The following is a 25451-nucleotide window of genomic DNA, read 5'->3' on the forward strand; positions in this document are numbered from 1 at the left end:
TGGGAACAAAGCTCCTATAAAGTCATTGAGGAATTCTAACAAGGAAAGCTTGCTCAGGGTAATACTTCCTGCTCCTGACTGGGAGTGTCATTAGGTTTGCTCATGCCCTTAGTATGGAGGCCAGTTTCTGGTAGTTTTATCCCAGCCTTGGTTCTGTTTCAGGTCCACAGATGTTTCTGTGAGAAATAAATCATGGATCTGCCCAAGTAAAGCTTTGGGTTCAGTTTGTAGGTGCATCAGTGGCTGTCATATAGAAAAGGGGTTTGGAAAGATTTGAAGTGGAGTAAAAACAAAGGGCTAAAAGATTAAAGTGACCCTGCTGTAAAATTAACCTGCACTTGTGGGCCAGACCTGTGTTTGTAGAAAAGCTAATTGGGAAACAGGGAACACTGTGGTTTGCTGAACTTGGGCTTTGAGCTGTTCACTGGCTTGTGTTTTTTGCACCTCTGTATTAGCCAGAGCTTTGGATGGAATTCCCCAAAATATTTTAGGATCTCTTATGGGAGACTTGATATGTCCTGGGTGTGGGAACAGGTCTTAGAGCAGGTTCCTGGTCCCTGGAGCATCTGAATTAAATATGAAATATACGTGTATGCAGTGGATAGATCCAAATTTCCCTTCCTTGGTGTGTTGTGTGTTTAGGAAGAGCATCAAGAAGCTGGTTCTGAAGAACCTCAACAGCAGCAACCTGTTCTCCCCTGTGAGCCGAGAGAACGAGGACCTGGCGTCGCCGTCAGAGTACCCAGAGAATGGGGACAGGTGAGCAAGTCACCCTGCAGGGCTTGTCCTCAGAAATGCAGACTGGTTCTGCCTGTCCCTAAATTACTGCTGGACAGCAGCCCCTTCTTCTCAGGGATGTCACTTCGCTGTTCATTGAAAGCAGTTGACCTGCTGGGAGATGCATTTCCTCCTGCACTAACCATGTGTTCTTCCTGTGTGGGCACTACCAGGTCACCTCACCCAAAATCCAGGTCAGGGGGCAGGGACTTAGGTTCTGGACAAGTCTCTCTTCCTTCCCTGTAGCAAGAAACCAGGATATTCCTTGGGGAAATGCTAAACCTAGCTCTGAGGGGAGAAGAACCTCTGCTGGTCAGTCCTCAGTAATGTGGGAATTGCAAGGGAGCCCCACTGATCCTCATGTCTCATATTTCTATCTTCTATATGTGTTTTGTACAGATTGATTACAATGAGGAGCCTCTAAGGCTACATCCTCTCCCACCAAAAGCCAGAATTCCAACCTCCTCTAAAAAACCTGTGGCCATATTTCAGTTGGACTCTGATTTTTGCCTTGGTTTGCTTTTAATCAGAGTCTGGAAAAAATCTGCCCAGCTCACTACGCTGATTTTATTGAAAGCTACTAAAATAAGAGCTCCTGTGGGATTGAGGTCACCCTGGCCCTGTGGGCAAAGGATTTGGAGCTTTGAGGTTGCTGTTACTCTCCCTTTTGAGGCTTCTGTCCAGCCTGAGCTCCCTGTTCCACTCAGCTCTGCACAGGGCACGTGCCTTAGTCCCCAGCCTGTGGGGACTGTCCCAGTCTCACCATTGTCCTTGCTGCAGTGGGAGCCTCAGTGGCAGAGGTGGTCAAGCAGGAGCAGAGGGAAGGGGAATAATCACTGACACTGCAGTTGGTGTGGTCATGTTTGCTCTTCGTGTGGAAAGGGCAGAATTTTAATCATAGAATCACAGAGTGCAGGACCCACAGGGGTCACCCAAGTGCAGCTGCCGGCCCTGCCCAGGAATGCTGGTCTAAGTCCCTGGGAATGAAATAATTCACATTGTCCTTCCTCTGCCCAGGTTCTTCCTGTCAGTGCCTCCCGAGGAGAACCACAGGCAGGACGGGGAGCGGGAGGAGGAGGAGGAGGCCCACGAGGTGACCAGGTTTTACACCAACCCCATTGCCAAGCCCATCCCGCAGAGCCTGGAGGGCAGCGGGCACAAGCCCCACTCGAGCGTGGACGACACCATCGTGGCGCTGAACATGCGCGCGGCGCTGCGCAACGGCCTGGAGGGCAGCAGCGAGGACGCCTCCTTCCAGGAGGATTCCCTGCAGGAGGAGTGGGACAAGGAGATCGAACCTGGGCTCCAGCAGCATCCTGCAGGTGAGGCTGGCGGGGGCAGCATTGCATGCAGAGTTTTCTGCTCTTTGACACCCTCAGCTTTTGCTTTTTTTCCTCCTCCTTCCACCAGAATACAAATGTTGTTTTTCTTACCTAGTGCAGAAATTTTATCTGCTGAGTCAGTAAGCATTTAAATTTTATCCCCCAGTTTTATATCACGTGTGTTGCAGTTTTTTAAACTTGAGAAGGTAAAGGGAAAGGATTTGTTAATCCTTCCAGGTAATACTTAGGTGGCATGTAATGAAACTGGCAGGTGACATGTGCAGAAGAAATGTCTCTAGACATTTTGTAGATGCAAAATGCTTTGGGAAATAGGAAGATCATTAGACAAGTTAATAGATGAACAAGAATTGGAGCCTGTTAAATGTAGAAGAAGCTGCAGTTTGGTCTACAGTTCCTGATGCCCCTGGCTACTAAAGCAGGGAGAGTGTTTCCTTGAAGTGTTGATACATTTGCAATTTTTCTTCTCCCTGCACACCTTCTTCCCTTCCTGTTTGCATACCTGCTGCTCCCTGGCAGGTGCCTAGGCAGAACCTGCCAGAGCAGTTGGTTTAAATGTGCTCTGGAGGCTGTGGAATGAAGGTGTTGTGGTGTCTGTTGGCTGTGGGTGCCCTGATTCTCAGCTTCTCTGAGGCTTCCAGCTGTTCAGTCAGGCTGGCTAAAGAAATGGGATAACAGTCTGGGAATGTTGATGCATTGCTGCCAGCCCTGTTCTCAGGGGATGTTGTGTTGCAGGGATTGTCCTGACACGAGCTGGCTACTACACCATCCCGACCCTGGAGGAGCTGGCCCGGCTGACCAACGACAGGAAGGAATGTATCGTGACAGACTTCACCATCGGCCGCACGGGTGAGAGCCCCGGCCTTCCTGGGCCTTCCTGGGCCTTCACCCTGACCCAGGCATCCTAAAGCTGCAGAACCTTAGTTCCAAACCCTCGGTCTGACTGTCACCAGTGCCCTTGCTTTGGGAGCAGTTGGCATCAAACTTTTGTAGGATTTTAGGATAAAATAAATCCCAGTATCACAGACTAATTTGGTTTGTGAGGGGCATTAAAGCTCATCCCATTCCATGGGCAGGGACGCCTTCCACTGTCCCAGGCTGCTTCAAACCGTATTCAGCCTGGCCTTGGACATTTCCAGGGATCCAGGGGCAGCCCCAGCTGCTCTGGGGCCTCCCCACCCTGCCAGGGAACAATTCCTCATTGCCAAGATCCCATCTAGCCCTGCCCTCTGGCACTAGGAGCCATTCCCTGTCCCTCCAAGCCTTGTCCCCCGTCCCTCTCCAGCTCTCCTGGAACCCCTTTAGGCCCTGGTTGGAGCCTTCCCTTCTCCAGGTTGAACATCCCCAGCTCTCCCAGCCATTTGATATTGGTGTCAAAGTGGATAAAGCTCCTCCATAGTTTTCTCAGGGGGAAGAATGTGTCTCTTTGCTCGGGAGACAGGATGGGGCTGGGTGGGGACAAGGGGAGCACAGCAGGAATGTGGGCTCTCTGGCACATGACTTTTCACAGACAATTTAATTGTGACCTTTTGGGTTGTTCTGCAGGTTATGGATCGATTTACTTCGAAGGAGAAATAAATCTAACAAACTTAAACCTGGATGAGATTGTACATATCCGGAGAAAAGAAGTTATTGTTTACCCTGATGACGAAAAAAAACCTCCCATTGGGGAAGGGTTAAATAGGTGAGTGTTAGATAAGGATGATTTTTAGAACCCTGACAGTTCTGTGCTTGCAGGCTTGCAACCAAGAGACAAATCCAACTGGTGCATTTGGTTTGCAGTGTCAGTGAGTTACTTCCAGCTTTCTGAACCACAGATTGGGTTTAAGAGCCGATAGGAGTTTCCCTGTGTGGGGCTGTGCTGTGCTCAGGTTCCCAGCCCCTGGTCTCCGAGCCTGTTGTCCTCTGGCAGGCGAGCCGAGGTGACCCTGGACGGGGTGTGGCCCACGGACAAGACGTCGCGGTGCCTGATCAAGAGCCCCGAGCGGCTGGCCGAGATGGACTACGAGGGCCGGCTGGAGGCCGTGTCCCGCAGGCAGGGCGCGCGCTTCAAGGAGTACCGCCCCGAGACCGGCTCCTGGGTCTTCAAGGTGAGCCACCTGCAGCTCTGCCCGGCCTGCAGGCTCCTCAGCATCCCCAGCTCCAGGCGTTCTGACTTTGGACAGCTGTCTGGAGTCCCTCAGCTCTGGTGAGAACCGTCCTCACCAAAGCAGCTCCTCATTCCTGGGAGAGTTCAAGGTCGGGTTGGATGGGGCTTGGACCAACCTGCACTAGTGGAAGTGCATGCTTATGGAATATATCCCTGCTCATGGAATGAATGAGCTTTAAGGCCCCTCTCAGTCCAACCCAGTCTGCAGTTCTGTGGTGAAAACTGTGGCCCCAGACCTGCCTAGAGCAGGTGGTTTTGTAATACACATAATCAATAACACATGTGAAATCATACAATTGCCAAGCACTACAACACTGAACTGTCATCCCAGAGTCTGTGACAGCTGATGAGCTTTAAAACAACAGCCTCTGTAGAGAGGCTGAGTTTGTTGCAGGTGTCCCAAGAGTTGTGTGTTAGTACACCTGTATAGGACACAGTTACACCTGCCCAGTGTTCAGGCCTTGCAGAAATTTCACTTCCAAGCTGTGACACATTTGTCCTTCTCCTTCACACAGGTAGCACACTTTTCCAAGTATGGCTTGCAAGATTCTGATGAGGAAGAGGAAGATCATCCTTTAAAAGTGGACACCAAGAAGTTAAAGACCACACCTGTGCCACCCCCAGGGCACCTGCCACCCCAGCAGATGGCCCTGAACGGCAAACCAGCACCCCCAGCTCAGGTAGAAGGAGAGCAGTGACTAAAGGGGGTTGATGACACGGAATTTGGAGAATAGCTGTGCCTGGGAAGGGGGTGGTTGGAGTAACGTGCAATCTGGAGAGTGAAGCCTTACAGAAACTCTTCTGAGCTCTGCCTGAGTGGCTGCGTGTTGTTTTCCTTTGAGACACTTGACATTTCAGACTAAGGATGGGGCGGGGAGCCTTTCAACCCTTGTTTCTTGTTTGAATTCTAGTCTGAGTTTGGCAGATTTGCACCTCTTCTGGAAGAACCCTTGTTTTTGTGACTATTAAATGCACGCCCGTAATGCCACCGCCGTGTGCTGCCTGCCTGGACAGTGATGCTGTGCACTCAGTTGCCTTTACCACCATTAGTGTGCAAGACTGTCTGCTTTCCATTTTAAGAATGTGCTCTATTTTTATTAAAATAATACTTTTTGTAAGGCTGGCTATATGCTGGCTTCGTAAACATATTTGTGTTGGATGTGACTGCTTTAAACCTTTGCAAAACATCCTCAGCGCTGGGCCCATCTTACACAGGAATGTTTGATCCACAGGCAGTGTTTGAGCTAGTTCACTGGGAATACCAGGAGCCCAGGTAGGCAAGAGGCCAATGGCCCCTGCCCCTGGCCTGTCCCAGCCATGGTGTGGCCACAGACCCAGGGCAGGGATTGTCCCCTGTGCTGAGCACTGTGTGACACCTTGAGGGCTGTGTCCAGTTCTGGTCCAGCAGGAGAGGCCTGGAGGGGCTGGAGAGTGTCCAGGGCAGGGAACGGAGCTGGGAAGGGGCTGGAGCCCCAGGAGGGGCTGAGGGGGCTGGGGAAGGGCTGAGCCTGGAGAAAAGGAGGCTCAGGGGGGCCCTTGTGGCTCTGCGCAACTCCCTGACAGGAGGGTGGAGCAGGACATGTCCTCAAGTTGTGCCAGGGGAGGTTTAGGTTGGATATTGGGAAAATTTCTTCCTGAAAAGGGCTGTCCAGCCCTGGCACAGGTTGCCCGAGGCAGTGGTGAAGTCACCTCCCTGAGGGATTCCACAGCCTGTGCATGTGGCACTTGGGATGGAGTCGGTGGTGGCCCTGGCAGTGCTGGGGCGTGGTTGGACTTGGTGGGCTCTGAGGCTTTTCCCACCTCAGTAGCTCTGTGTTTCTAACACAGAACTTGTCCCTGGTACCCAGTGTGAGTCTCTGCTGACCATTTGTGTGGCAGGAGAGCAGAGCTCTCCAGGCAGCTGAGAGAGGCCCTCAGGACCCTGATCCCTGTTCAGCAATTGCAGAACACCCTGCTGCTGGGGCAGGCTGGGGGCTGCCAGCTCTGCTGCATTCTGCATGGAGAATCCCAGAGCAGTGGCCAGCTGCTGCTCCAGCTCTCCTGGCTCCTCAGCTAATTAACACCCACTCATTCATCCCTCTGCTGGAGCAGATCCTTAATTATTTGCATTTTGAGCTGCACACCTGGCTGCCCAACAGCATCACTTCAGCTCCCATCCCTGCTTCATGTTCAAACTGGGGGGACCAGAGCTGAGGTTTTAAACACTCAGGAACACTGGGAATATCACTGATATATTCAATTATTCTTGCACAATGCAGTATACTTAGCAAAAACTCCTCCAGGTTCATTAACCTCTCTGACTTGCATAACATTAACTTAGGTTTTAATTTCTGAAATTAGGAAAAACATCAGTTTCCCAAAACCCTAAGAAACATCATAGCATCACTTAAAACATCCCAAAAACCTGGTGTAGAACATATCTGTTAATACTGTTATTTGGGCTGTAAGAAGCATTTAGTATCTAGACTTGGTTTTTGCTTTGTCTTCCCTCAGTAAGTTAAATATTAATGAATTTATTAATATTTCAAGGGAGCTTGCTGCATTAAAGCCCAATGAAGGGAGCAGTGAAACTTGTGTGTTTGTAACCATATTTTGACTTGTAAATCTGTTCCACACGTGGGGCCAGGCTCAGATTCTGTATCTGCCGCTCAGTTCTGTCCTTACAGACACCCCAGGTGATTTTATCTCAGCTGAGAACCTTCACCCCATCCTGGCTGGTTCAACAGAGCTGAGCACAGCCTTGTGAACATGCTCCTTAATTCCTGATCAGGATTCCCAGGACACTCCCTGCCTAAGCTTCCTCACTCCTGTTTTTGCATCACTTCAGTGCTCTTTACTGTGTTTTTTTTGGGAAGCTGGAAGCATGAGGCTTTCACAGGACACAAAGTGAGTCATGGGATGGTTAAACTAGAACCAAACCAGTACAAGGGAGCTCAGGTCCCACAGAGCCAGTTGGGCAAAAGTACATGTGAGCAGTTAGCCATGGAATCATGGAAGGGTTTGGGTTAGAGGGACCTTAAAGTCCACCCAGTGCCACCCCTGCCATGGCAGGGACACCTCCCACTGTGCCAGGCTGCTCCAGCCCCAGTGTCCAGCCTGGCCTTGGGCACTGCCAGGGATCCAGGGGCAGCCCCAGCTGCTCTGGGCACCTGTGCCAGGGCCTGCCCATTACAGTATCCACGTGAAAGGCCGATCTGTGTGGAATGTAGGCTCTGTGATTGGAGTTTGTGCCACATGGGATGGAGCTGGGAGGGGAGGGAGGCAGGCAGGGCACACAGAGCTCTCCCTCGCTGGGCACGTGGGAACTGCACTGCTGAAGAACAGTTTCCTAAACTGCATGGCAGAACTGGGAAAACTCCAGGAGGGCACCGCTGCTCTGGGACTGCTCCTTCCCTGGCGTGGCACACCCTGAAGGTTCTGTGTGTCCATCCCTGCCCTTGGTGTGCAGCCTTGGCAGAGCCCACAGGTGCTGCTGGGAGCCGTGGCTGTCCTGGCTGAGCTGTGCTCTGTGGGTGTGACCTGGCCTCTGTATCTGCAGCCCCTGGAGCTGGAGCAGCTGGGCAGGCTGGTGGAGCTGGACAGTGACATGGCAGACGTCACCCAGGAGCCAGCCCAGGAGCCCTTGGCAGAGGATGCCCTGGCCGAGGAGCAGGAGGCAGTGCCAGCGTCCACGCACATCGCATCCACCCAGGGCATCAACCCCTACGTGCTGCAGGTCAGTGTCCTGCCCCTGCTCCTCGCTGGGAAATGAGGGAGCACTTCTCAAGGATGCTTTTGCCTCCCCAAGGGTGGTCTCACACCAGCCTGTAATGATCAGGGCATCCCATGGCGTGGGACTGAGCTCACACCACACCTCTGTTCTGGGGAGAGTCCCACCTGTGGAGAGCTCCTGACTGACAGGGAACACCTTAAAGCCAGAGCTCAGTTTCCAGAACTCTGGCCTGTGGGCACTGGGACAAGCTGAACTGATACCAGAGCAGCTGCCTTGGACCCCTTCTGCCTTGGTAGAAAAAAAATGGTTTGGGGTAACTGGTCTTGATTGGGGGCTTGCTGTTGATGCTTTTATTTCACAGTACCACAGAAGATTTGGGTTGAGTAAAACCATAAAGCCCATCCCACCCCTGCCGTGGCAGGGACACCTCCCACTGTCCCAGGCTGCTCCAGCCCCAGTGTCCAGCCTGGCCTTGGGCACTGCCAGGGATCCAGGGGCAGCCCCAGCTGCTCTGGGCACCCTGGGCCAGGGCCTGCCCACCCTGCCAGAGAACAATTCCTCATTGCCAAGATCCCATCCAGCCCTGCCCTCTAGCACTGGGAGCTGTTCCCTGGCTCCTGTCCCTCCAGCTCTTTGTAATTTTTGTGGAAGGACAGAACCTTGAACACTTTTTGGTTTCTCCCTGTAATGACAAATAGATCAGAAGTTAGTCCTTAAGGTGACAAACAGCAGACAGAGCTAAGATCTAAGAAATCAGGGTTATTGTGGGATGTCACCCCATCCCCAGCGAGTCCTGTGCACTGATGTAACAAGTAGTTGTAAAACCTCATCCATCAGGCAGCAAGCTGAGCTGTCCCTCCACTGTTCCTTGGAATGTTTGCAGCATGGCTGTGTTGTTTGGTCATGTGCTGCATGTAGGAGTTTTTTTGGGTGGGAAGAGCTAATTTGATGAGCTTAGTGAGCTGTAGCTGTGGGAGGGATTCCTGATGTTCTGGCTTGGCTTCCCACATCCTCAGATCATGAAAGCTTCCTTACTTGCTGATGATGACGACTTGGATTTGATCCTGGATTATCCTGGGAAACAACCTGTCAAGATGGACACTTCCCAAGAGATCTGCTCCCCAAGGCTTCCCATTTCAAAATCACAAGGACAGAAAAGACACTCAGGTATGGTGAGAAACCACAGATTGTGTGAAGAAAGGTGAATTTTAATATAAACAGGCAAAATCCTGGGGTCTGCAGCAGTTCCTTCCTGCCACTCCTTCCTCCTCTGTTCATTCCCTGCTCCAGCACAAGCCCTGCCCTAGACACCTCAGTGCCTGGAGCACCTCTTCACCTCCTCTGATGCTTGCCCTGATCTTTTAGCTTCTCTTTTTCTTTTCGTTTTTTTTCTGCTTGTGTGGGGTTTTTCCCATTTTAAGATCTCCCAGAGGCACCAACTTTGCAGCTTGGTTTGGAGGTGGCCTGTGGTGGCTCTGCTGTGGGCACCAGCTGTGCTCTGCACAGGCCAGCCCCTACCAGATTCCCCCACTGCCCAAACCTTGCCCCTTGCACCCAGTGCACCCCCTAAGTGGTGCTTTCCATAGGGATATTGAGGAATGCCTCTGGGAACAAGCAGGAAGGTGCTCCCTGATGGAGGAAACCCATTAATTCAGATCTGTTAATCAATTCAAAGCCCATGTGACTGGCAGGGACAGCCCTGAAGTGTGTGTGAGTCCTGCTGATCCGTGTGCCACCCCACTTCTGTTCTGGTGTCCTGATTGCAGCATTAAATCAGGGACTCCTTTGGGAGTGGCCCAGTTTGGGATGGGGCTGTGCCTTTCCCCTTCCTGGGAACACCCCATGTGTTCCTGTGGGCAGTGCTGGAGGTTCAGTGGAACTCAGCCCTGCACACAGTCACACTTAGCTCCATGTTCCCATCACACCATTCAGGCATTTGTCACTGGCTATTCTGGCAATTCCTGAGATCCCTTCAAAGCCCAGAAATGCCCTCTGGAATTCGGCTGCCCTTCCACTGAACCGTTCTTCCGCTTCTCCCGTCAGCTGCTGGGCTGCTGCAATCCAAGTTTGCCAGTGTGCTCTCCCAGGCACCGAGTGCTGCCGTGGCAGATGCCAAGGGCCCCAGGACTTTGGACAGTGCCCCCTCTGCTGCGCTGCGGTCGGCGGCGCCGCTGGCCTCGGCCTTCGCCGTGCCCGCGGCCGTGCCCGAGGTGCAGGTGAAGACAGTGGGGGCCCGCAGGCAGCGCGGGCTCGTCCCTCTGGAGAGGTCCATCACCTACGGGAAAGGGAAGCTCCTGATGGACATGGGACTCTTCATGGGCCGCTCCTTCCGTGTGGGCTGGGGCCCCAATTGGACGCTGGTCAATTGTGGAGATCAGCTGAGTGGCTCCAGTGAAGCGGAAGATGCTCAGCTGGAGCCTGTGGAATATGGATTCCTGCCCACTCCCGTGGCTCCCAAATCGTGAGTAGTGCTTCCCTTCAGGATGGGTGTGACAGGCTCGCTCTCCATGACTGGCAGAATCCTGGTTGCAGGTCGCTGTTCCTTCTGACATGCAGGAGTGGTGCAATGGTGTTAGCCATGGAGATCTCCTTCGTGGCCCTTTTCCACAAAAATATCTCTGTCAAATCCTGGAATAGCATAGTAAGAGGGTTTGGTTTTTCTTTTTTATCAAACAAATAGCACTGTCACCCAGCACAAGGTTGAAGAGAAGGTTCAAAGTTGTTATCTAGAAAGCTTCCAATCTCTTGGTTCTCCCTGAGGACATCTGCCCTACCTGAGGAAGTTCTAGTTCAATTCCCAGACACCTTCATGCTGCCTGTGCATCCAGCAGCACATGGGCCTTTAGGGTCTCCATACCTGAACCAGACTGGAATATAGCCCAGTCCCACCTTTGAAGTGCTCCAGAAAGCTCCTCTGGATGTTCTCCAGCATAAGTGAAGTGCTGAGGAATGAACTGGAGTGAAGGTGTGCTTGCTGCCTCTGCAGAGTTCAGTGAGACACAGTTTATTCACCAAATCACAGAAGGTTTGGGTTCAGAGACTTAAAGACCATCTTGTTCCAATCCACTGCTGTAGCCAGGGACACTTCCACTACACCAGGTTGTTCAGAGTCCCAAAGCCTGGCTCCAAATCCCAGGCTCACCAGAATCTTCATGCCTTGGGTCATGTTTTACTGTCGTGTTAATTAGGACAAGCTCCAGGATGAGCTTCTCTACTTGCATGGAGATCATGCAGAACTTTTGCTACTTGGTCTATCTCCTCTTTTCCTCCAGACTCACAGAATCCCCTTTCAAAGTACACGTGGAAAAGTTGAGCTTGGAACAATGGAAGATGGACAGAGACAAGGAGCTGTATCTCACCCCTCTGGAGATAAAGCTGAAGCACAGCACTGTCCATATGGATGAGCCCTGTCCTCTCCTGGCCCCCAACCCTGGAGTCTCTGCTATCCATGACTATGCTGACTGGGCCAGGAAAGCATCCGAGGATCCCACTGTGGCAGAGAGTGAGTATAGAATGATCCTTCTCACAGAATGGTTTAGGCTGGAACAGCCCTGCCAGCCCATGGAGTGCCAGCTGTGCCCCATGGCCACCTTGTGCCCAGCCCAGAGCACTCAGTGCCACCTCCAGGGGACACCTGCAGGGATGGGCACTGCAGAGCTCCCTGGGCAGCCCCTGCCAAACACGGTGGGGGCAGCGAACCCTCCAGAGTGGGGGCAACGAACCCTCCAGAGTTATCCTCCCATGAGCTGCTCTGAGTTCTGTGCTCCCACTCCTGACACTGGGTGTGTGTCCCCACAGCCGTTGTGAAGCACTGGTGCTTGGCCTGGACGTTATGTGAGGCCATCTGGGGCAAGCTGAAGGAGCTGGAGGCCAGCCTGGAGGAGCCCAGCGAGTACGTGCTGGCGCTGGAGCGGCGCCGGGCGTTCTCGCGGTGGCTCTCCGAGACGGCGGCCGGGCGCATCGAGGAGGAGGTGGCTCTGTCCCGGCACGGCAGCCACGTCGAGGCCGTGTTCAGCTGCCTCACGGGCAAGAGGATCGGTGAGGCCTGCAGGCTGGCACAGCAGGCAGGTGAGCACTCCGGGCTGTTGGGCACTGCCCAGGCTGCCCAGGGAATGGGCACGGCCCCGAGGCTGCCAGAGCTCCAGGAGCCTTTGGCCAGCGCTGCCAGGGATGCCCAGGGTGGGCTTGGTGGGGGTCTGGGCAGGGCAGGGGTGGCACTGGGCAATCCTTGTGGGTCCCTACAGCTCAGGGTATTCTGGGATTCTGTAAGGTTCCTAAATCACAGCTTTTGTGTAGAGGATAAAGGACATGTACAAAGAGGGATTAAACTTAGAGAGCTCGTAGTCACTGGCTGTTGTGCGTGTGAAGTGTTCCCTTGTCAGAGACCACAAAATCATGGAATGCTGCTGGACTCCTTGGTCCCCTTCACTCTGGCTCTGTCAGCTACCCCCAGTTAGGAAGTGCTGCTGGAGTGCATTTGGAACTGGGAGTTTTCATAGTCACTCCTTTGAATTTTTAATGAATGATCTTTTTAATTGAGCTTCTGTTCAGACATTTTATATTTGGGTTAAAAATGTGTATTTTCAGAGCCTTATGGCAGGTTTTATCCCTGTTATACCAGGTGTTTATGGAGTGGTTTATTTCATAAGAAGTATTGGAGTTGTGGCCTCCCCATTCCTGGAAGTGTTCCATGCCCCAGTGGATGGGGCTTGGAGCAGCTGACTTAGTGGAAGGTGTCCCTGCCATGGGCAGGGGCTGGAGCGGGAAGAGTTTTAGGATCCCTCCCACCCCAAGCCTCGTGGGGCTCTAAGGTGTGCAGCTGAGGGGTGTCCCTGCAGGTGACCACCGCCTGGCGCTGCTGCTGTCACAGCTGGCTGGCAGCCAGCCCGTGAGGGACCTGCTGACCCTGCAGCTGGTGGACTGGCACCGCCTGCACAGCGACCGCTTCATCCAGGAGGAGCGGCTGCGCCTCTTCGCCCTGCTCGCGGGCAAGCCGGTAAGGACAGCCCCACAGGGACAGCCCACGGGCACAGCTGGCACTGACATCTGGGGTGGGCAGGCCTGTAGGAATCTGTGTCTGGGCTGTTCGGGTCCAAGACAGCCAGCTGTGGACCCCAGCCCACACCGTCTTACATGGACAAAGGAAAAGACCAGAAGCGCTCTTCTCCACATGGGGACAAATGTCCTACCTTTGTTTCCAAGGTAGAAAAGAGGCCAGGCCAGCTGCCTCTAGGGGGTTTAAGAGCTGGGAAGGGGGCTGGAGGAGAGGGACTACAGCCAGTGGGATACCAGTGAGGAGGGCGAGGGGAGGGGTAAACCAGGGAGACCACCACAGTGACACTTAGGGGTTGGGGAAAGGGGAAGACCATGTGGTGGTAGGATACAAATCATGTGAACAGTGCAAGTTACCAAACACCCAGTGCAAATAACTAAATAGCTATTTAGTGCAATACAACAGAAGCAGAAAGGGCCTTTGCATGGTGTCCACAGATGTTTTATTGAGCCGTGCCGTGAGATGTTCAGGGTCCAAGGGCACGCTCATGGGAGGGTCCAGGTCCCTGTGCCTCGGGAGGCAGGGGCTGCACAGTGGCATCGGGGCACTACAAAGATGAGGGCCAGTGGGGGAATGGGGAGGGAGTGGCTCAGGGACATAGGAACAAGGGAAGGAGCCAATGGGGTCAGACAGCTTTTGAGGGAAGCTTCTTGTGTCTCCCTAACGCAGGGAATGCCCCCAGGGTCTCCACAACTCCCCGTTTTTTATATTGTTAAGAAAGCTTCTCTGAAGGATCAACAGAAAATGACAATAATAGTCAAAGGCACCCATAAAACAATTTTCAAAATGCAGACAACTCTGAGTCCCCAGTGTCCAGACAGATTTTCTGGAGCATCTTAGAGCTGGCAGGCAGGGTGCAGGGTTTTCTTAGCACAGTTTATCAGGAAACTGACTTAGGAGAAGGTTCCTTCAGCAGGGACTGGTTCTCTGCCACCTGTGGCAGTGCTGTTGGCTGGGATTAGCTCTGTACAAGAAATTAGCTCTGCCTGTTGGAAATTCCAAATAGAAATCATTAACTTCTAAGAGAAAGATGGTTACTTTAGGGAAACTTTCCTTTCTTTCCTTCCCAATCACCCCCTCCTCTGGTGAGCTGTGCCATGCAGCCACGGGCACTGCAGGGAGGGGCTCCTCTCCCAGAGCCACCTCCTGCTGCTGCACAGCTGGCCCCAGGTGTGGCTGAGCAGGGTGTGTGGCTCCAGGTGTGGCTGAGCAGGGTGTGTGGCTCCAGGTGTGGCTGAGCAGGGTGTGTGGCTGAGCAGGGTGTGTGGCCCCAGGGGTGGCTGAGCAGGGTGTGTGGCTCCAGGGGTGGCTGAGCAGGGTGTGTGGCCCCAGGTGTGGCTGAGCAGGGTGTGTGGCTGAGCAGGGTGTGTGGCTCCAGGGGTGGCTGAGCAGGGTGTGTGGCTCCAGGGGTGGCTGAGCAGGGTGTGTGGCCCCAGGTGTGGCTGAGCAGGGTGTGTGGCTCCAGGTGTGGCTGAGAGGGTTTGTGGCTCCAGGTGTGGCTGAGCAGGGTTTGTGGCTCCAGGTGTGGCTGAGCAGGGTGTGTGGCTCCAGGTGTGGCTGAGCAGGGTGTGTGGCCCCAGGTGTGGCTGAGCAGGGTTTGTGGCTCCAGGGGTGGCTGAGCAGGGTGTGTGGCTGAGCAGGGTGTGTGGCTCCAGGGGTGGCTGAGAAGGGTGTGTGGCTCCAGGTGTGGCTGAGCAGGGTGTGTGGCCCCAGGTGTGGCTGAGCAGGGTTTGTGGCTCCAGGTGTAGCTGGGCAGGGTGTGTGGCTGAGCAGGGTTTGTGGCTCCAGGTGTGGCTGAGCAGGGTTTGTGGCTCCAGGTGTGGCTGAGCAGGGTGTGTGGCTGAGAGGGTGTGTGGCCCCAGGGGTGGCTGAGCAGGGTGTGTGGCTCCAGGTGTGGCTGAGCAGGGTGTGTGGCCCCAGGGGTGGCTGAGCAGGGTGTGTGGCCCCAGGGGTGGCTGAGCAGGGTGTGTGGCCCCAGGGGTGGCTGAGCAGGGTTTGTGGCTCCAGGTGTGGCTGAGCAGGGTGTGTGGCTCCAGGTGTGGCTGAGCAGGGTGTGTGGCTGAGCAGGGTGTGTGGCTGAGCAGGGTGTGTGGCCCCAGGTGTGGCTGAGCAGGGTGTGTGGCCCCAGGGGTGGCTGAGCAGGGTGTGTGGTTGAGCAGGGTGTGTGGCCCCAGGTGTGGCTGAGCAGGGTGTGTGGCTCCGGGGTGGCTGAGCAGGGTTTGTGGCTCCAGGTGTGGCAGCTCTCCGAGAGGATCAGTGTCAACGTGTGCTCGCTGCTGGACTGGAAGCGCTGCGTGGCCGTGCACCTCTGGTACCTGCTGCCCCCCACGGCCTCCATCTCCAGGGCTCTGGCCATGTACGAGTCTGCCTTTCAGGTGGGTCACTCCTTCCTGCCCTAAAGGAGCCCTTCAGGGGGCTCCTGCCTGTCTGGTGCTGCACAGAAGCTCCAGGAGCAGCCAGGAGTTGCTGAAGGTGCAATTGAGTGTAGGATATGGGGGCAATGGCTTCCCACTGCCAGAGGGCAGGGTTAGGTGGGATACTGGGAAGGAATTCCTCCCGGGGAGGGTGGGCAGGCCCTGGCACAGGGTGCCCAGAGCAGCTGTGGCAGCCCCTGGATCCCTAAAAGCATCCCAGACCAGAGAGGACCGGGCTTGGAGCAGCCTGGCACAGTGGAAGGCATCCTAAGGTAGGGAGTGGAACTGGATGATCTTTAAGGTCCTTCCAACCCAAACCATTCTGTAATTCTATAGAGTCATAAGTTCTGTGGAGAAAACCCATTTCTGGAGTGTTTCCAGGTTTATGTCTAGCTGTTTGACAACTGGACAAAATTAGGAAGAGGGATAGTGGCCAACAGCAGGAAAACCCTTTTGAGGCAAGGAGCCTGTTCTCCCACTGGGGTCATTAATCCTCAGCTGCCTTGTCCAGCAGCCCATGGTGCCCCACACCCCATGTGTGCCCCCTCAGCCTCCCCAGACACTGCCCCACACCCCATGTGTGCCCCTCCAGCCCCTGTCCCACACCCCTGTGGCTCCATGCATTATGCAGAGCCCTGTGTCTTGCTGCAGAGCTCTCAGCTCTCTCTGCAGCAGGACAAAGGGTTCTGCTGAAAAACGTGTTTAATCATTTAACTAAAGCCAGCTCAGCCCTCCATCCTCAAGGCAGCCTAAGGACAGCAGCAAGTCTGGAAATTTGTCACTGGTCTTTGCTTCAATATTTGGTGTGCAGAGTGTTGAGCACTTCTGAATACCCAGCTGCAGGGAAAGTTCTCAGTTGAGTGTTCTGACTGACTCAGTGTATCCTGTGCTGTCATGGCTGCCCAGACCCTGCGTGGCTACAGAGAGAAGAGAAGGCTCCCTGGGATGCTCCCACTTCATTCCACCAAGGCCTACGTGGTTTTCCAGCTATAAAAGCCTTTAGGAATACAGGCTGTGTGTGAGAGCTGGATGTAGCTCCAGGCAGTGGTTAGTAAGAGCTCTGTGTGAGACATGAACATGCCCGAGCATTTTGAGGTCAGGGTTTTCATGTTGGTCCATAGTTCTGGGGAGGTTCCATCTGCAGGTGCAGAAACAGTCTCCTGAGCCTGCTGAGCTGTGGAATTCAGTTTTGTTCAGAATGTGGTCTTCAAACTTACTGTTGAAACTATCTCCGTAGAACACCTCAGAGTGTGAAAAATACGCCTGCTGTCCTCTGCCTCCTTACCTGGAGGATTCTGGGTATGTCATTGAGGAAGATGACAATGGAGGAAGGCCCCTGAGAGATGTCTGCTTCCATTTGTTAAAGCTCTACAGTGACAGGTAAGTGGGCAAAGAGTTCAATAAGTATTTAGAAAAGTCATGATCAGTCAGTGACTGCCTGAGTTCACCAACCAGGGGGATGAAATCAGTCTGAAACTCTTGGAGCAGTCCAAAATCAGCCCCACACGTACCCCTGACAGAAGGTGGTGTCACCTGGGGATGGTGGAGTTGGGAACCTTAAGCTTTGGGGCACATTTGTGGGGTTTTAGGTGCTTTCTGTGTCTGAAGAGTGCAGGAAGGCTTCTCTGTAGCTGCCTTTTTTGAAGGCAGTGAGAAATCTGCAGGGGAGCACATCCAGAGGAAAAGGGGTGACAGTCTGAGTGCAGACTCATGAGAGTTTTAGCAGTAAATACTGTTAATTTTCTTCTTAAAAAAGAAAACCGAGCCCCCACACCGATGTAAGTCACAGACATGGAGGTGGGTGAAGGGAGGGGACTGGATGTGATTTTGTGGGCACAATCAGCTCTCCCAGTTACCAGTTCTCCTCTGCAGGTCCTATGAGCTTGACCAGCTGCTGGATCCCAGGAGTGTCACCTCTGACCCGCTGGATTTCCGCCTCAGCTGGCACCTGTGGGAGGTGCTCAGGGCCCTGAACTACTGCCACCTGTCCCAGCAGAGCTGGGGAGTGCTCAACACCAGTTATGCTGCCCAGCTGGAGAGCGAGGGGCTGTGGGAATGGGCCGTGTTCGTGATGCTGCACGAGCCTGACACGCAGTGAGTGACCCTGGGGGACTGTCCTGGGCTGGACACACCCTGAGTGACCCTGGGGGACTGTCCTGGGCCTGGACACACCCTGAGTGACCCTGGGTGGCTGTCCTGGGCCTGGACATGCTGTGAGTGACCCTGTGTGACTGTCCTGGGCTGGACACACAGTGACAGTGACCCTGGGGGACTGTCCTGGGCTGGACATGCAGTGACAGTGACCCTGGGTGACTGTCCTGGGCCTGGACACACAGTGACAGTGAACCTGTGTGACTGTCCTGGGCTGGGCATGCTGTGAGTGACCCTGTGTGACTGTCCTGGGCTGGACATGCAGTGACAGTGACCCTGGGGGACTGTCCTGGGCTGGACATGCAGTGAGTGACCCTGGGGGACTGTCCTGGGCTGGACATGCAGTGAGTGACCCTGTGTGACTGTCCTGGGCCTGGACACACCCTGAGTGACCCTGGGTGGCTGTCCTGGGCCTGGACACACAATGACAGACCCTGTGTGACTGTCCTGGGCCTGGACACACAATGACAGACCCTGTGTGACTGTCCTGGGCCTGGACACACAATGACAGACCCTGTGTGCCTGTTCCAGGCCTTGAAGTAACTTGGGGTCAGTCCTGAAGACCTGTGGTTGTAGTGGCTTCTCCCACATGGAGCTGTGCGCCTGGAGGGCTTTGTGCCACTTGGGAAAATCCCAGAATCCCAGACTGGTGTGGGGGGGAGGGGCCTCGAGGCACATCTCCTGCAGTGTGTGCTCCTGGTGTGGGTGACAGGAGCAGAGCTGGTCGGTGACAGTGCCCCGTGTGTCCGCAGTGCCCGCGAGAAGGCGGTGCGGGAGCTGCTGGGCCGGCACTGCGCCCTGGCCGAGAGCCCCGAGTGCTGGGCCAAGGAGAGCTTCCTGACACAGCGCCTCTGCGTGCCCCCGCGCTGGATCCACGAGGCCAAGGCTGTCCGGGCCAGGATGGAGGGCGACAAGCACAAAGAGGCCCTTTTCCTCTTCAAGGCTGGCCACTGGAACCAGTGCCACAAGCTGGTTGTCAGGCACTTGGCCTCAGGTGGGTTCTTGCTGCTCCTCTTGCGACCTGTCCTTTGAGCAGCTCACCAAAAGCATGGCAGGAGTGGGAGTGGGATCCCCTCTGCTCTGGAGCCAGGCTGGGAGAGCTGGGGGTGCTCACCTGCACAGGAGAAGGCTCCAGGGAGAGCTCAGAGCCTCTGCCAGGGCCTGAAGGGGCTCCAGGAGAGCTGCAGAGGGACTGGGGACAAGTGGAAGGGGGTGGGACTGGATGATATTTAATGTCACTCCCAACCCAAACCAGTAACTCTGTGATTCCAAGCCATGGGGTGGCCAGTGAAGGGATCAGGCTGAGTTTGGAGCAGCAGAGTCAGCACAGAAGGCCTGGCAGTTCCAATTCAGCTCTCCCTGGATACCTGGTGCCGTGCTTTTCCTGGGCAAACAGGGAAGCAGGGCGGTGCTTTCCCTGCTGCACAGCCCCACCTTCCTGGAGCACAGGGGCCTCTGGGGACAAGGGCAGCAGTGGCCATCCTGGTCCCTGCTCTGTGGGAGATGGGGTGGGCTCTGTTCCTGACTCCAGTTCTCTCCAGATGCAATTATCAACGAGAACTACAAGTACCTGAAGGGATTCCTGGAGGACCTGGCGCCCCCGGAGCGCAGCGCGCTCATCCAGGACTGGGAGCTGGCAGGGCTGGTCTACCTCGACTACATCCGTGTCAACGAGATGCTGGACAGGATTCAGCAGGTAGGGCAGCTGCCTTCCCGTGCCTTGGCAGCTCACGCAGGGGCTGCACTGAGCCTCTCACTGCCTCTTGAGGGGGAGGTGGTGCTTCTCTTCGGCCGGCACTTCAAACAGAACATGGGGCATCTCTAAAACCGGGCTTTGCTCTCTGCTGTCACAGCAGGGGGTGGGCTGTGTCCTGTGGGAGTGTGGCCGTGACAAGTGAAAGGGACAGGACAAACCCAGCAGTCTCCCTGTCCATTCCCCACATTCCTGTCCAGGCTTCCCCTTTCCCTGCTCTGGTGTGGATTCAGGCAGGTTTTGGTGTAGTGTCACCTGGTGGGTGTTTGGCCTTGGAGCTGACCCGTGTTTGCTTGCAGCTGGATGTTACCACCTACGAGCTGGAGCGGTTACACACCAAAGTGACGTCCCTGTGCAACAGGATAGAGCAGCTGCAGTGCCACACGGCCAAGGACCGCCTGGCTCAGTCAGGTATGGTGACACCCTGTCCAGCAGCTCCCTGGGACAGCCAGTTCCACACCTGGCTGACACCTGGGCAGCAGCTGTATCCCAAACTCACAGAATCATTTAGGTTGGAAAAGACCTTTCAGATTGAGTCCAGCCATTCCCCAGCACTGCCAAGGCCACCACTGACCCATGTCCCCAAGTGTCACATGCACAGAGCTGTGAAATCCCTCCAGGGATGGGGACCCCCTCAACTCCCTGGGCAGCTGTGCCAGAGCTGCACAGCCCTGTGTGGGAAGGAATTTTCTCAATATCCAAGCTGAGCCTGCCCTGGCCCAGCCTGAGGCCGTTCCCTCTGCTCCTGTCCCTGTGCCCTGGCAGCAGAGCCCGACCCCCCCGGCTGTCCCCTCCTGCCATGGAGTCGAGGAGTGTGAGAAGGTCCCTCCTTGGGCTCCTTTTCTGCAGGCTGAGCCACCTCAACCCTTTGGGGGAAGAATTTTTCCCCAGTATCCAACCTAAACCTCCTCTGGCACAGCCTGAGGCTGTTTGCTCTCCCCCTGTGGCTGCACTGCCTGTGCTGAGGGAGGGAGCAGGGAGAGGACAGCACACCCAGTGCCTTCACTCCCGGGCTGTCCCCATCCCATCAGTCCCAGCTGGGTTTGCTCTGGAGCCCTCTCCGGGCGGAGCACGCACAGAGTGTGGTGGTGTTTGCAGGACGAGGGAAGAGATGAGAATCTTGACTCTGTGTTTCAGAAGGCTGATATATTATTTTCTGATATATATTACATCAAAAGAAAATTATATACTAAAACTATACCAAAAGAATAGAAGGGAGGATTTCACCAGAAGGCTAGCAAAGGAAAGGAATGGAATGATGATAAAATCTTGTGAGTGACCAGAGAGTCTGAGACAGCTGAACTGGGATTGGCCATTAATTAAAAACAAGCACGAGACCGATCCCAGATGCACCTGTTGCATTCCACAGCAGCAGATCATTATTGTTTACATTTCGTTTCTGAGGCCTCTCAGCTTCTCAGGAGAAAAGATCCTAGTGGAAGGGTTTTCATACATGTCCGTGACAGCAGAGCTCTGTCCCCGCTCTTGCAGACATGGCGAAGCGCGTGGCCAACGTGCTGCGGGCGGTGCTGAGCCTGCAGCAGGGCCCCGAGGCGGGCCCCGAGCCCGCGGAGCCGCGCCTGCCGCTGCGCCTGCTGGCCCCGCACATCGGCCGCCTGCCCATGCCCGAGGACTACGCGCTGGAGGAGCTGCGCGGCCTCACCCAGGCCTACCTGCGCGAGCTGGCCCTGGCCGCGCACTGAGCCCCGCCCGGCCAGCGCCCGGCAGGACCCGGCCCGGGCCTCGCCCGGGACCGGCGGGCCAGGCAGAGCTGCCCCGTGCTGGGGAACGGCCCCGTGCTGGGGAACGGCCCCGTGCGCGCCGCGGGCCCTGCCCCGCGCCCCGCACCGCCCCGGGGTGCGCTCCCAAGGTCTTCATGCATGAGGAGTATCGAAAGGTTTTTATCAAAAAAATATAAATAAATGCTCTAGATTATTTTCCTGTCTTTTTGAAAACCACAAATAAAATGTTTATAGTACTCCCATGGGTTCCTTTGGTTTTTAAGGCAGGGTTTGGGCTTGGAGGTGTGTCCTGTGCTGTGTCACCCCGGGGGGGTTGGGTGGAGGGTAAGGACAGCCCAGGAATGTCTGATACAATCCCATCTTGCCCTCGGTGGTGATCAGGGTAGGCTCCTTGAGAATCTCAGGAGGAAACGTCACTCATCTCCGGGACAGAGTGTGGGGAACCCAGATAAACCAGGTTGTGGCCTTCTGGTACTGAAAGGGGCTCCTGTAGAAGCTGCAGAGGGACTGGGGACAAGGCCTGCAGGGACAGCACCCAGGGAGTGGCTCCCAGTGCCAGAGGGCAGGGCTGGGTGGGATCTTGGCAATGAGGAATTGTTCCCTGGCAGGGTGGGCAGGCCCTGGCCCAGGGTGCCCAGAGCAGCTGGGGCTGCCCCTGGATCCCTGGCAGTGCCCAAGGCCAGGCTGGACACTGGGGCTGGAGCAGCCTGGCACAGAGGGAGGTGTCCCTGTCCCTGGCTGGTGGCGCGTTCAGGTGACACTGGCTGTGTGCAGGGGCCGGGTCACTGCGGCTTCGCCTCCTTCCATTACTGTAATTGGGCCTGAGCGGCCCGGCCCGGGCGGCACGGGCGGGGATGAATAATTCACCGCCTGGAAACAAAACCTCCGGCCTCAAAACCGCTCGGCATCTGCCGCCGGGGCTCGGCGTGGGAAAGGTGCCAGGAGGCGCCGGGGGAGAGGAGCCGGCGGATTCCCCGGGGCTGGAGCTGGGGATGCTCCGGCACCTCCGAGCCCGGAGCCGCTGCCCCTCGCTGCTTCGCCTCCTGGCTCGGCTCGTGCCCCTCAGCCTCCCGGGTTTTCCTCCCACCGAACGGGAAGGATCTGCCCCTTCCCTTGCCTTGCTCTTTCCCAAGCCCGGAGAGCGGGATGTCCCTTGCTGTGCAGGGCGGTCACTCCGCTCCAGGGCTGCCCCAGCCGCCCTCGGCTCCGCGGTGTCCCGGTGTCGCGGGTGCGGTGTCCCCGGGCTGGGGCCGGTGCCGGGCAGGGACAGACACCGCGTTGCTGCCACCGGCGCCCCACAAACCCATCCCCGAAGGGGCTCGGCTGCACCCGGAGCCCATCCCGGCCCCTGCCCGCTCCCAGCCGGGGCCCGCGGGGCTCACCCACCGTAACCCCTCGCCGTGGGTGCCTGGGGGCCGTGCCCCCCCGCCCTGTCCCCGCCCTGACGTCACCCGGCCCCCCCGTGTCCCCGCACCTGCGGCAGGATGGAGCCCGGAGCTCGCCTGTGCCTCGCCCTCTGCCTCGCCGGCGTCCTCCCGGCCCCGGGTGAGCAGGGGGGCTCGAGGGGCGCAGAACCCCCTCCGCCGGTCCCTGGGGCAGCATCGCCCCTCACGCAGGGAATCCCGGGGCTGGGGGCTCCGGCTGGCGATGAGGGGGGACGGGGGTCCCGTCGGGCTTCCTGTCCCTCCCAGCTACCGGAGGGTCCCGCGGCCAGGTCCTGGGGGTTCCTCGGGAGGGGTCCGGCTGTACCCCGGCCCCTCCAAGCCCCGCTCCGGGTGTCCCCAGGCTGCCGGGCGGCGCCGGGAAGGTTCGCCTACAAACTGCTCCACGACCTCTTCGCCAACTACTCCAGCGCCCTGCGCCCCGTGGAGGACACGGACCGGGCGCTCAACGTCACCCTCAAGGTCACCTTGGCCCAGATCATCGACATGGTGAGCGCCGGGCACGGCACCGGCCCCGCGCCCTGCTCCCCGCGCCGGGTCCTGCTCGGCCCCGCGCTGACGCTCCGCCCTTGAAACCAGCCCGGATCCGTCCCCAAAGCAGCCCGGGTGGTTTCGAGTCAGCTCAGAGCACTTTGCAGACAGCCCGGTTCCCCCCAAAACCAGCACGAGCCCCTCGAACCCAGCTCAGCTCCGCGGGGCACCCGGAGATGCCGCTGGGCTGGGTGGGGGCCGAGGGGAGCGGGGCGGCCGCGGGGTCCATTCGCCCACGCCGACCCTCTCCCCTCGGCAGGACGAGAGGAACCAGGTGCTCACCTCCTACCTGTGGGTCCGCCAGACCTGGCTGGACTCCCACCTCACCTGGGACAAGGACGAGTACGGCGGCATCGACAGCATCCGCATCCCCAGCAGCTACGTCTGGCGGCCGGACATCATCCTCTACAATAAGTGCGTTGTGCTTGGTACCCGGGGGGGCCCGGCTGGGGCTGGGGGGCTGCGGGGGTGCTGCCAGCCTCGGGTGGGGAGCAGGAGGGTCCTGGAGGGGGACATGGCCAGGGCTGCTGCCAGCCTCGGGCGGGGAGCAGGAGGGTCCCGAAGGGGGACATGCAGGGAGATGGGGGGCGGGGGGGTGCTGGCAGCAGCCAGCTGTGCCTGGGACTGAGCCCAGCAGCGAGGGGACAGCCAGGGGCTGCAAGGGGCACAGGGAGGGGATGTGGCCCCACGGGCACCCCTCCCTGCCCAGCGCCGACGAGCACTTCGGCGGCTCCATGGAGACCAACGTGGTGCTGCGCTCCGACGGGCACATCACGTGGGACTCGCCCGCAATCACCAAGAGCTCCTGCAAGGTGGACGTGTCCTACTTCCCCTTCGACGGGCAGCAGTGCCGCCTCACCTTCGGCTCCTGGACCTACAACGGGAACCAGATCGACCTCCGCAACCAGCTGGACTCCGGCGACCTGACGGACTTCGTGGAGAACGTGGAGTGGGAGGTGCTGGGCATGCCGGCCACCAGGAACGTCATCACCTACGGCTGCTGCTCCGAGCCCTACCCCGACGTCACCTACACGCTGCTCCTGCGCCGCCGCGCCTCCTTCTACATCTTCAACCTGCTCCTGCCCTGCATCATGGTCTCCTTCCTGGCGCCCCTGGGCTTCTACCTGCCGGCCGCCTCGGGGGAGAAGGTGTCGCTGGGGGTGACGGTGCTGCTGGCCCTCACCGTGTTCCAGCTGCTGGTGGCCGAGAGCATGCCCCCCTCGGAGAGCGTGCCGCTCATCGGTGAGCCCTGGGCGCCCGGCTCTGTGCCAGGGCTGGGCTCGGGGCTCGGCCCAGGGGGCGGCGGGACCCCCCGTGCCCCCTGCCAGCGCCCGCTGCCCCCGCAGGGAAGTACTACATCGCCACCATGACCATGATCACGGCCTCCACGGCGCTCACCATCTTCATCATGAACGTGCACCACTGCGGGCCGGGGGCCCGGCCCGTGCCCCCCTGGGCGCGCCGGCTCATCCTGCACCACATGGCCCGGCTCTGCTGCGTCTACGAGGTGGGCGAGAGCTGCAAGAGCCCCCAGCGTGGGCCGGGCGGGCGGGCAGCCGCGGGGGATGTCAGGGCAGCGGGGGAGAGCCCCGGCGAGGGGCAGGTGGGCACGCAGGTGAGGGGCTGCCCCTGGGACCACTGCCTGTGCCACCACGACGCCCTGCTGAGGAACGTCGGGTACATCGCCAGCTGCTTTCGGCGCCACCGCGCCAACCAGCGCCGCACCGGCGAGTGGAAGAAGGTGGCCAAGGTGATGGACCGCTTCTTCATGTGGGTCTTCTTCCTCATGGTCTTCCTCATGAGCGTGCTGGTCCTGGGCAACGCTGCCTGATGGCTTTGCGGGCCCGGCACTGCGACCCCCCGGGATGGCGGGGGCTGCGGGTGCCTGGTGAGGGTGACACAAATGTCCCTGGTGCCCCCCAGAGCTGCAGGGTGGGAGCTGCACCATCCCTGGGGAAGAGGTGCCCGAGGGTGGGACCCCCTGCTGCAGGGCTGGGGGGTCCCAGCCCCTGTCCCACTGTACCAGAGTGGGCACCCACATCCCCCCGTGGCATCCTGCACCTGAGAAATTCCAAAGTGGAAATAAACCGTGGAATGTGTGTCCTGCCCCTGCTGCCTGGGACAGGGGTGCTGCCCGGGGAGGGTGGCCCTGGGAGGGATGGGGGGTCAGGCCCTGAGCCCTGGCTGAGGGATGGGGCTCCCCATGAGAGGGGTGGGGGCTTCCCTCGGGAAGGGGTGCAGGGCCCAGCCGGAGCTCTGGAGGCCAGAGCAGGCTGGTCCCGGGGTCCATCTGTGCCCACCCAGCCCAGCCTGCGGCAGCCACTGTCCCATGGCAGCCTGGCCCCTCGGGAACCCTGCCCTGCCCCGGGGAGGGAAGGGAAGGTTTG

At 57.4% G+C, this 25451-nt stretch overlaps 2 protein-coding genes across 5 annotated transcripts in view; both read left to right on the forward strand.

Moving 5' to 3' along the window:
- The window catches only part of NUP98 (nucleoporin 98 and 96 precursor), a 37473-nt gene extending 16146 nt beyond the window's left edge, over positions 1–21327 (forward strand). For all 3 annotated transcript variants that reach the window (XM_059840245.1, XM_059840244.1, XM_059840246.1), the window contains 19 exons: positions 643–759; positions 1795–2099; positions 2853–2966; positions 3663–3801; positions 4030–4207; positions 4782–4946; positions 7805–7981; positions 8995–9145; positions 10022–10439; positions 11251–11480; positions 11777–12046; positions 12817–12974; positions 15263–15406; positions 16683–16825; positions 17318–17539; positions 18349–18590; positions 19138–19292; positions 19649–19760; positions 20841–21327. In XM_059840245.1, coding sequence (XP_059696228.1) covers positions 643–759; positions 1795–2099; positions 2853–2966; positions 3663–3801; positions 4030–4207; positions 4782–4946; positions 7805–7981; positions 8995–9145; positions 10022–10439; positions 11251–11480; positions 11777–12046; positions 12817–12974; positions 15263–15406; positions 16683–16825; positions 17318–17539; positions 18349–18590; positions 19138–19292; positions 19649–19760; positions 20841–21052 — 3652 coding nt within the window. In that variant the 3' untranslated portion in view covers positions 21053–21327. The remainder of the gene's footprint in view (positions 1–642; positions 760–1794; positions 2100–2852; positions 2967–3662; positions 3802–4029; positions 4208–4781; positions 4947–7804; positions 7982–8994; positions 9146–10021; positions 10440–11250; positions 11481–11776; positions 12047–12816; positions 12975–15262; positions 15407–16682; positions 16826–17317; positions 17540–18348; positions 18591–19137; positions 19293–19648; positions 19761–20840) is intronic.
- Positions 21328–21476: 149 nt separating this feature from the next.
- CHRNA10 (cholinergic receptor nicotinic alpha 10 subunit) lies at positions 21477–25146 on the forward strand. 2 transcript variants are annotated; one of them, XM_059840247.1, is made up of 4 exons: positions 21477–23022; positions 23324–23478; positions 23774–24306; positions 24411–25146. In XM_059840247.1, the coding sequence occupies exons 1-4, from the start codon at positions 22576–22578 to the stop codon at positions 24893–24895; spliced, it is 1620 nt and encodes a 539-aa protein (XP_059696230.1). In that variant the 5' UTR covers positions 21477–22575; the 3' UTR covers positions 24896–25146. The 2 variants fall into 2 exon arrangements, with proteins under 2 accessions (XP_059696230.1, XP_059696231.1); XM_059840248.1 differs by lacking the exon at positions 21477–23022 and having other exon boundaries at positions 23356–23478; positions 23913–24306.
- Positions 25147–25451: the final 305 nt, after the last annotated feature.

The sequence above is a fragment of the Haemorhous mexicanus genome, chromosome 2 (assembly GCF_027477595.1).
Source record: "Haemorhous mexicanus isolate bHaeMex1 chromosome 2, bHaeMex1.pri, whole genome shotgun sequence".
Classification (NCBI taxonomy): Eukaryota; Metazoa; Chordata; class Aves; order Passeriformes; family Fringillidae; genus Haemorhous; species Haemorhous mexicanus.

Coding starts and splice junctions, on each gene's coding strand:
- CHRNA10 (XM_059840247.1), top strand. CDS start 22,576: ATGGAGCCCGGAGCTCGCCTGTGCCTCGCCCTCTGCCTCGCCGGCGTC. Junction 23,023..23,323: donor TGGCCCAGATCATCGACATG/GTGAGCGCCGGG, acceptor TCCCCTCGGCAG/GACGAGAGGAACCAGGTGCT. Junction 23,479..23,773: donor GACATCATCCTCTACAATAA/GTGCGTTGTGCT, acceptor CTCCCTGCCCAG/CGCCGACGAGCACTTCGGCG.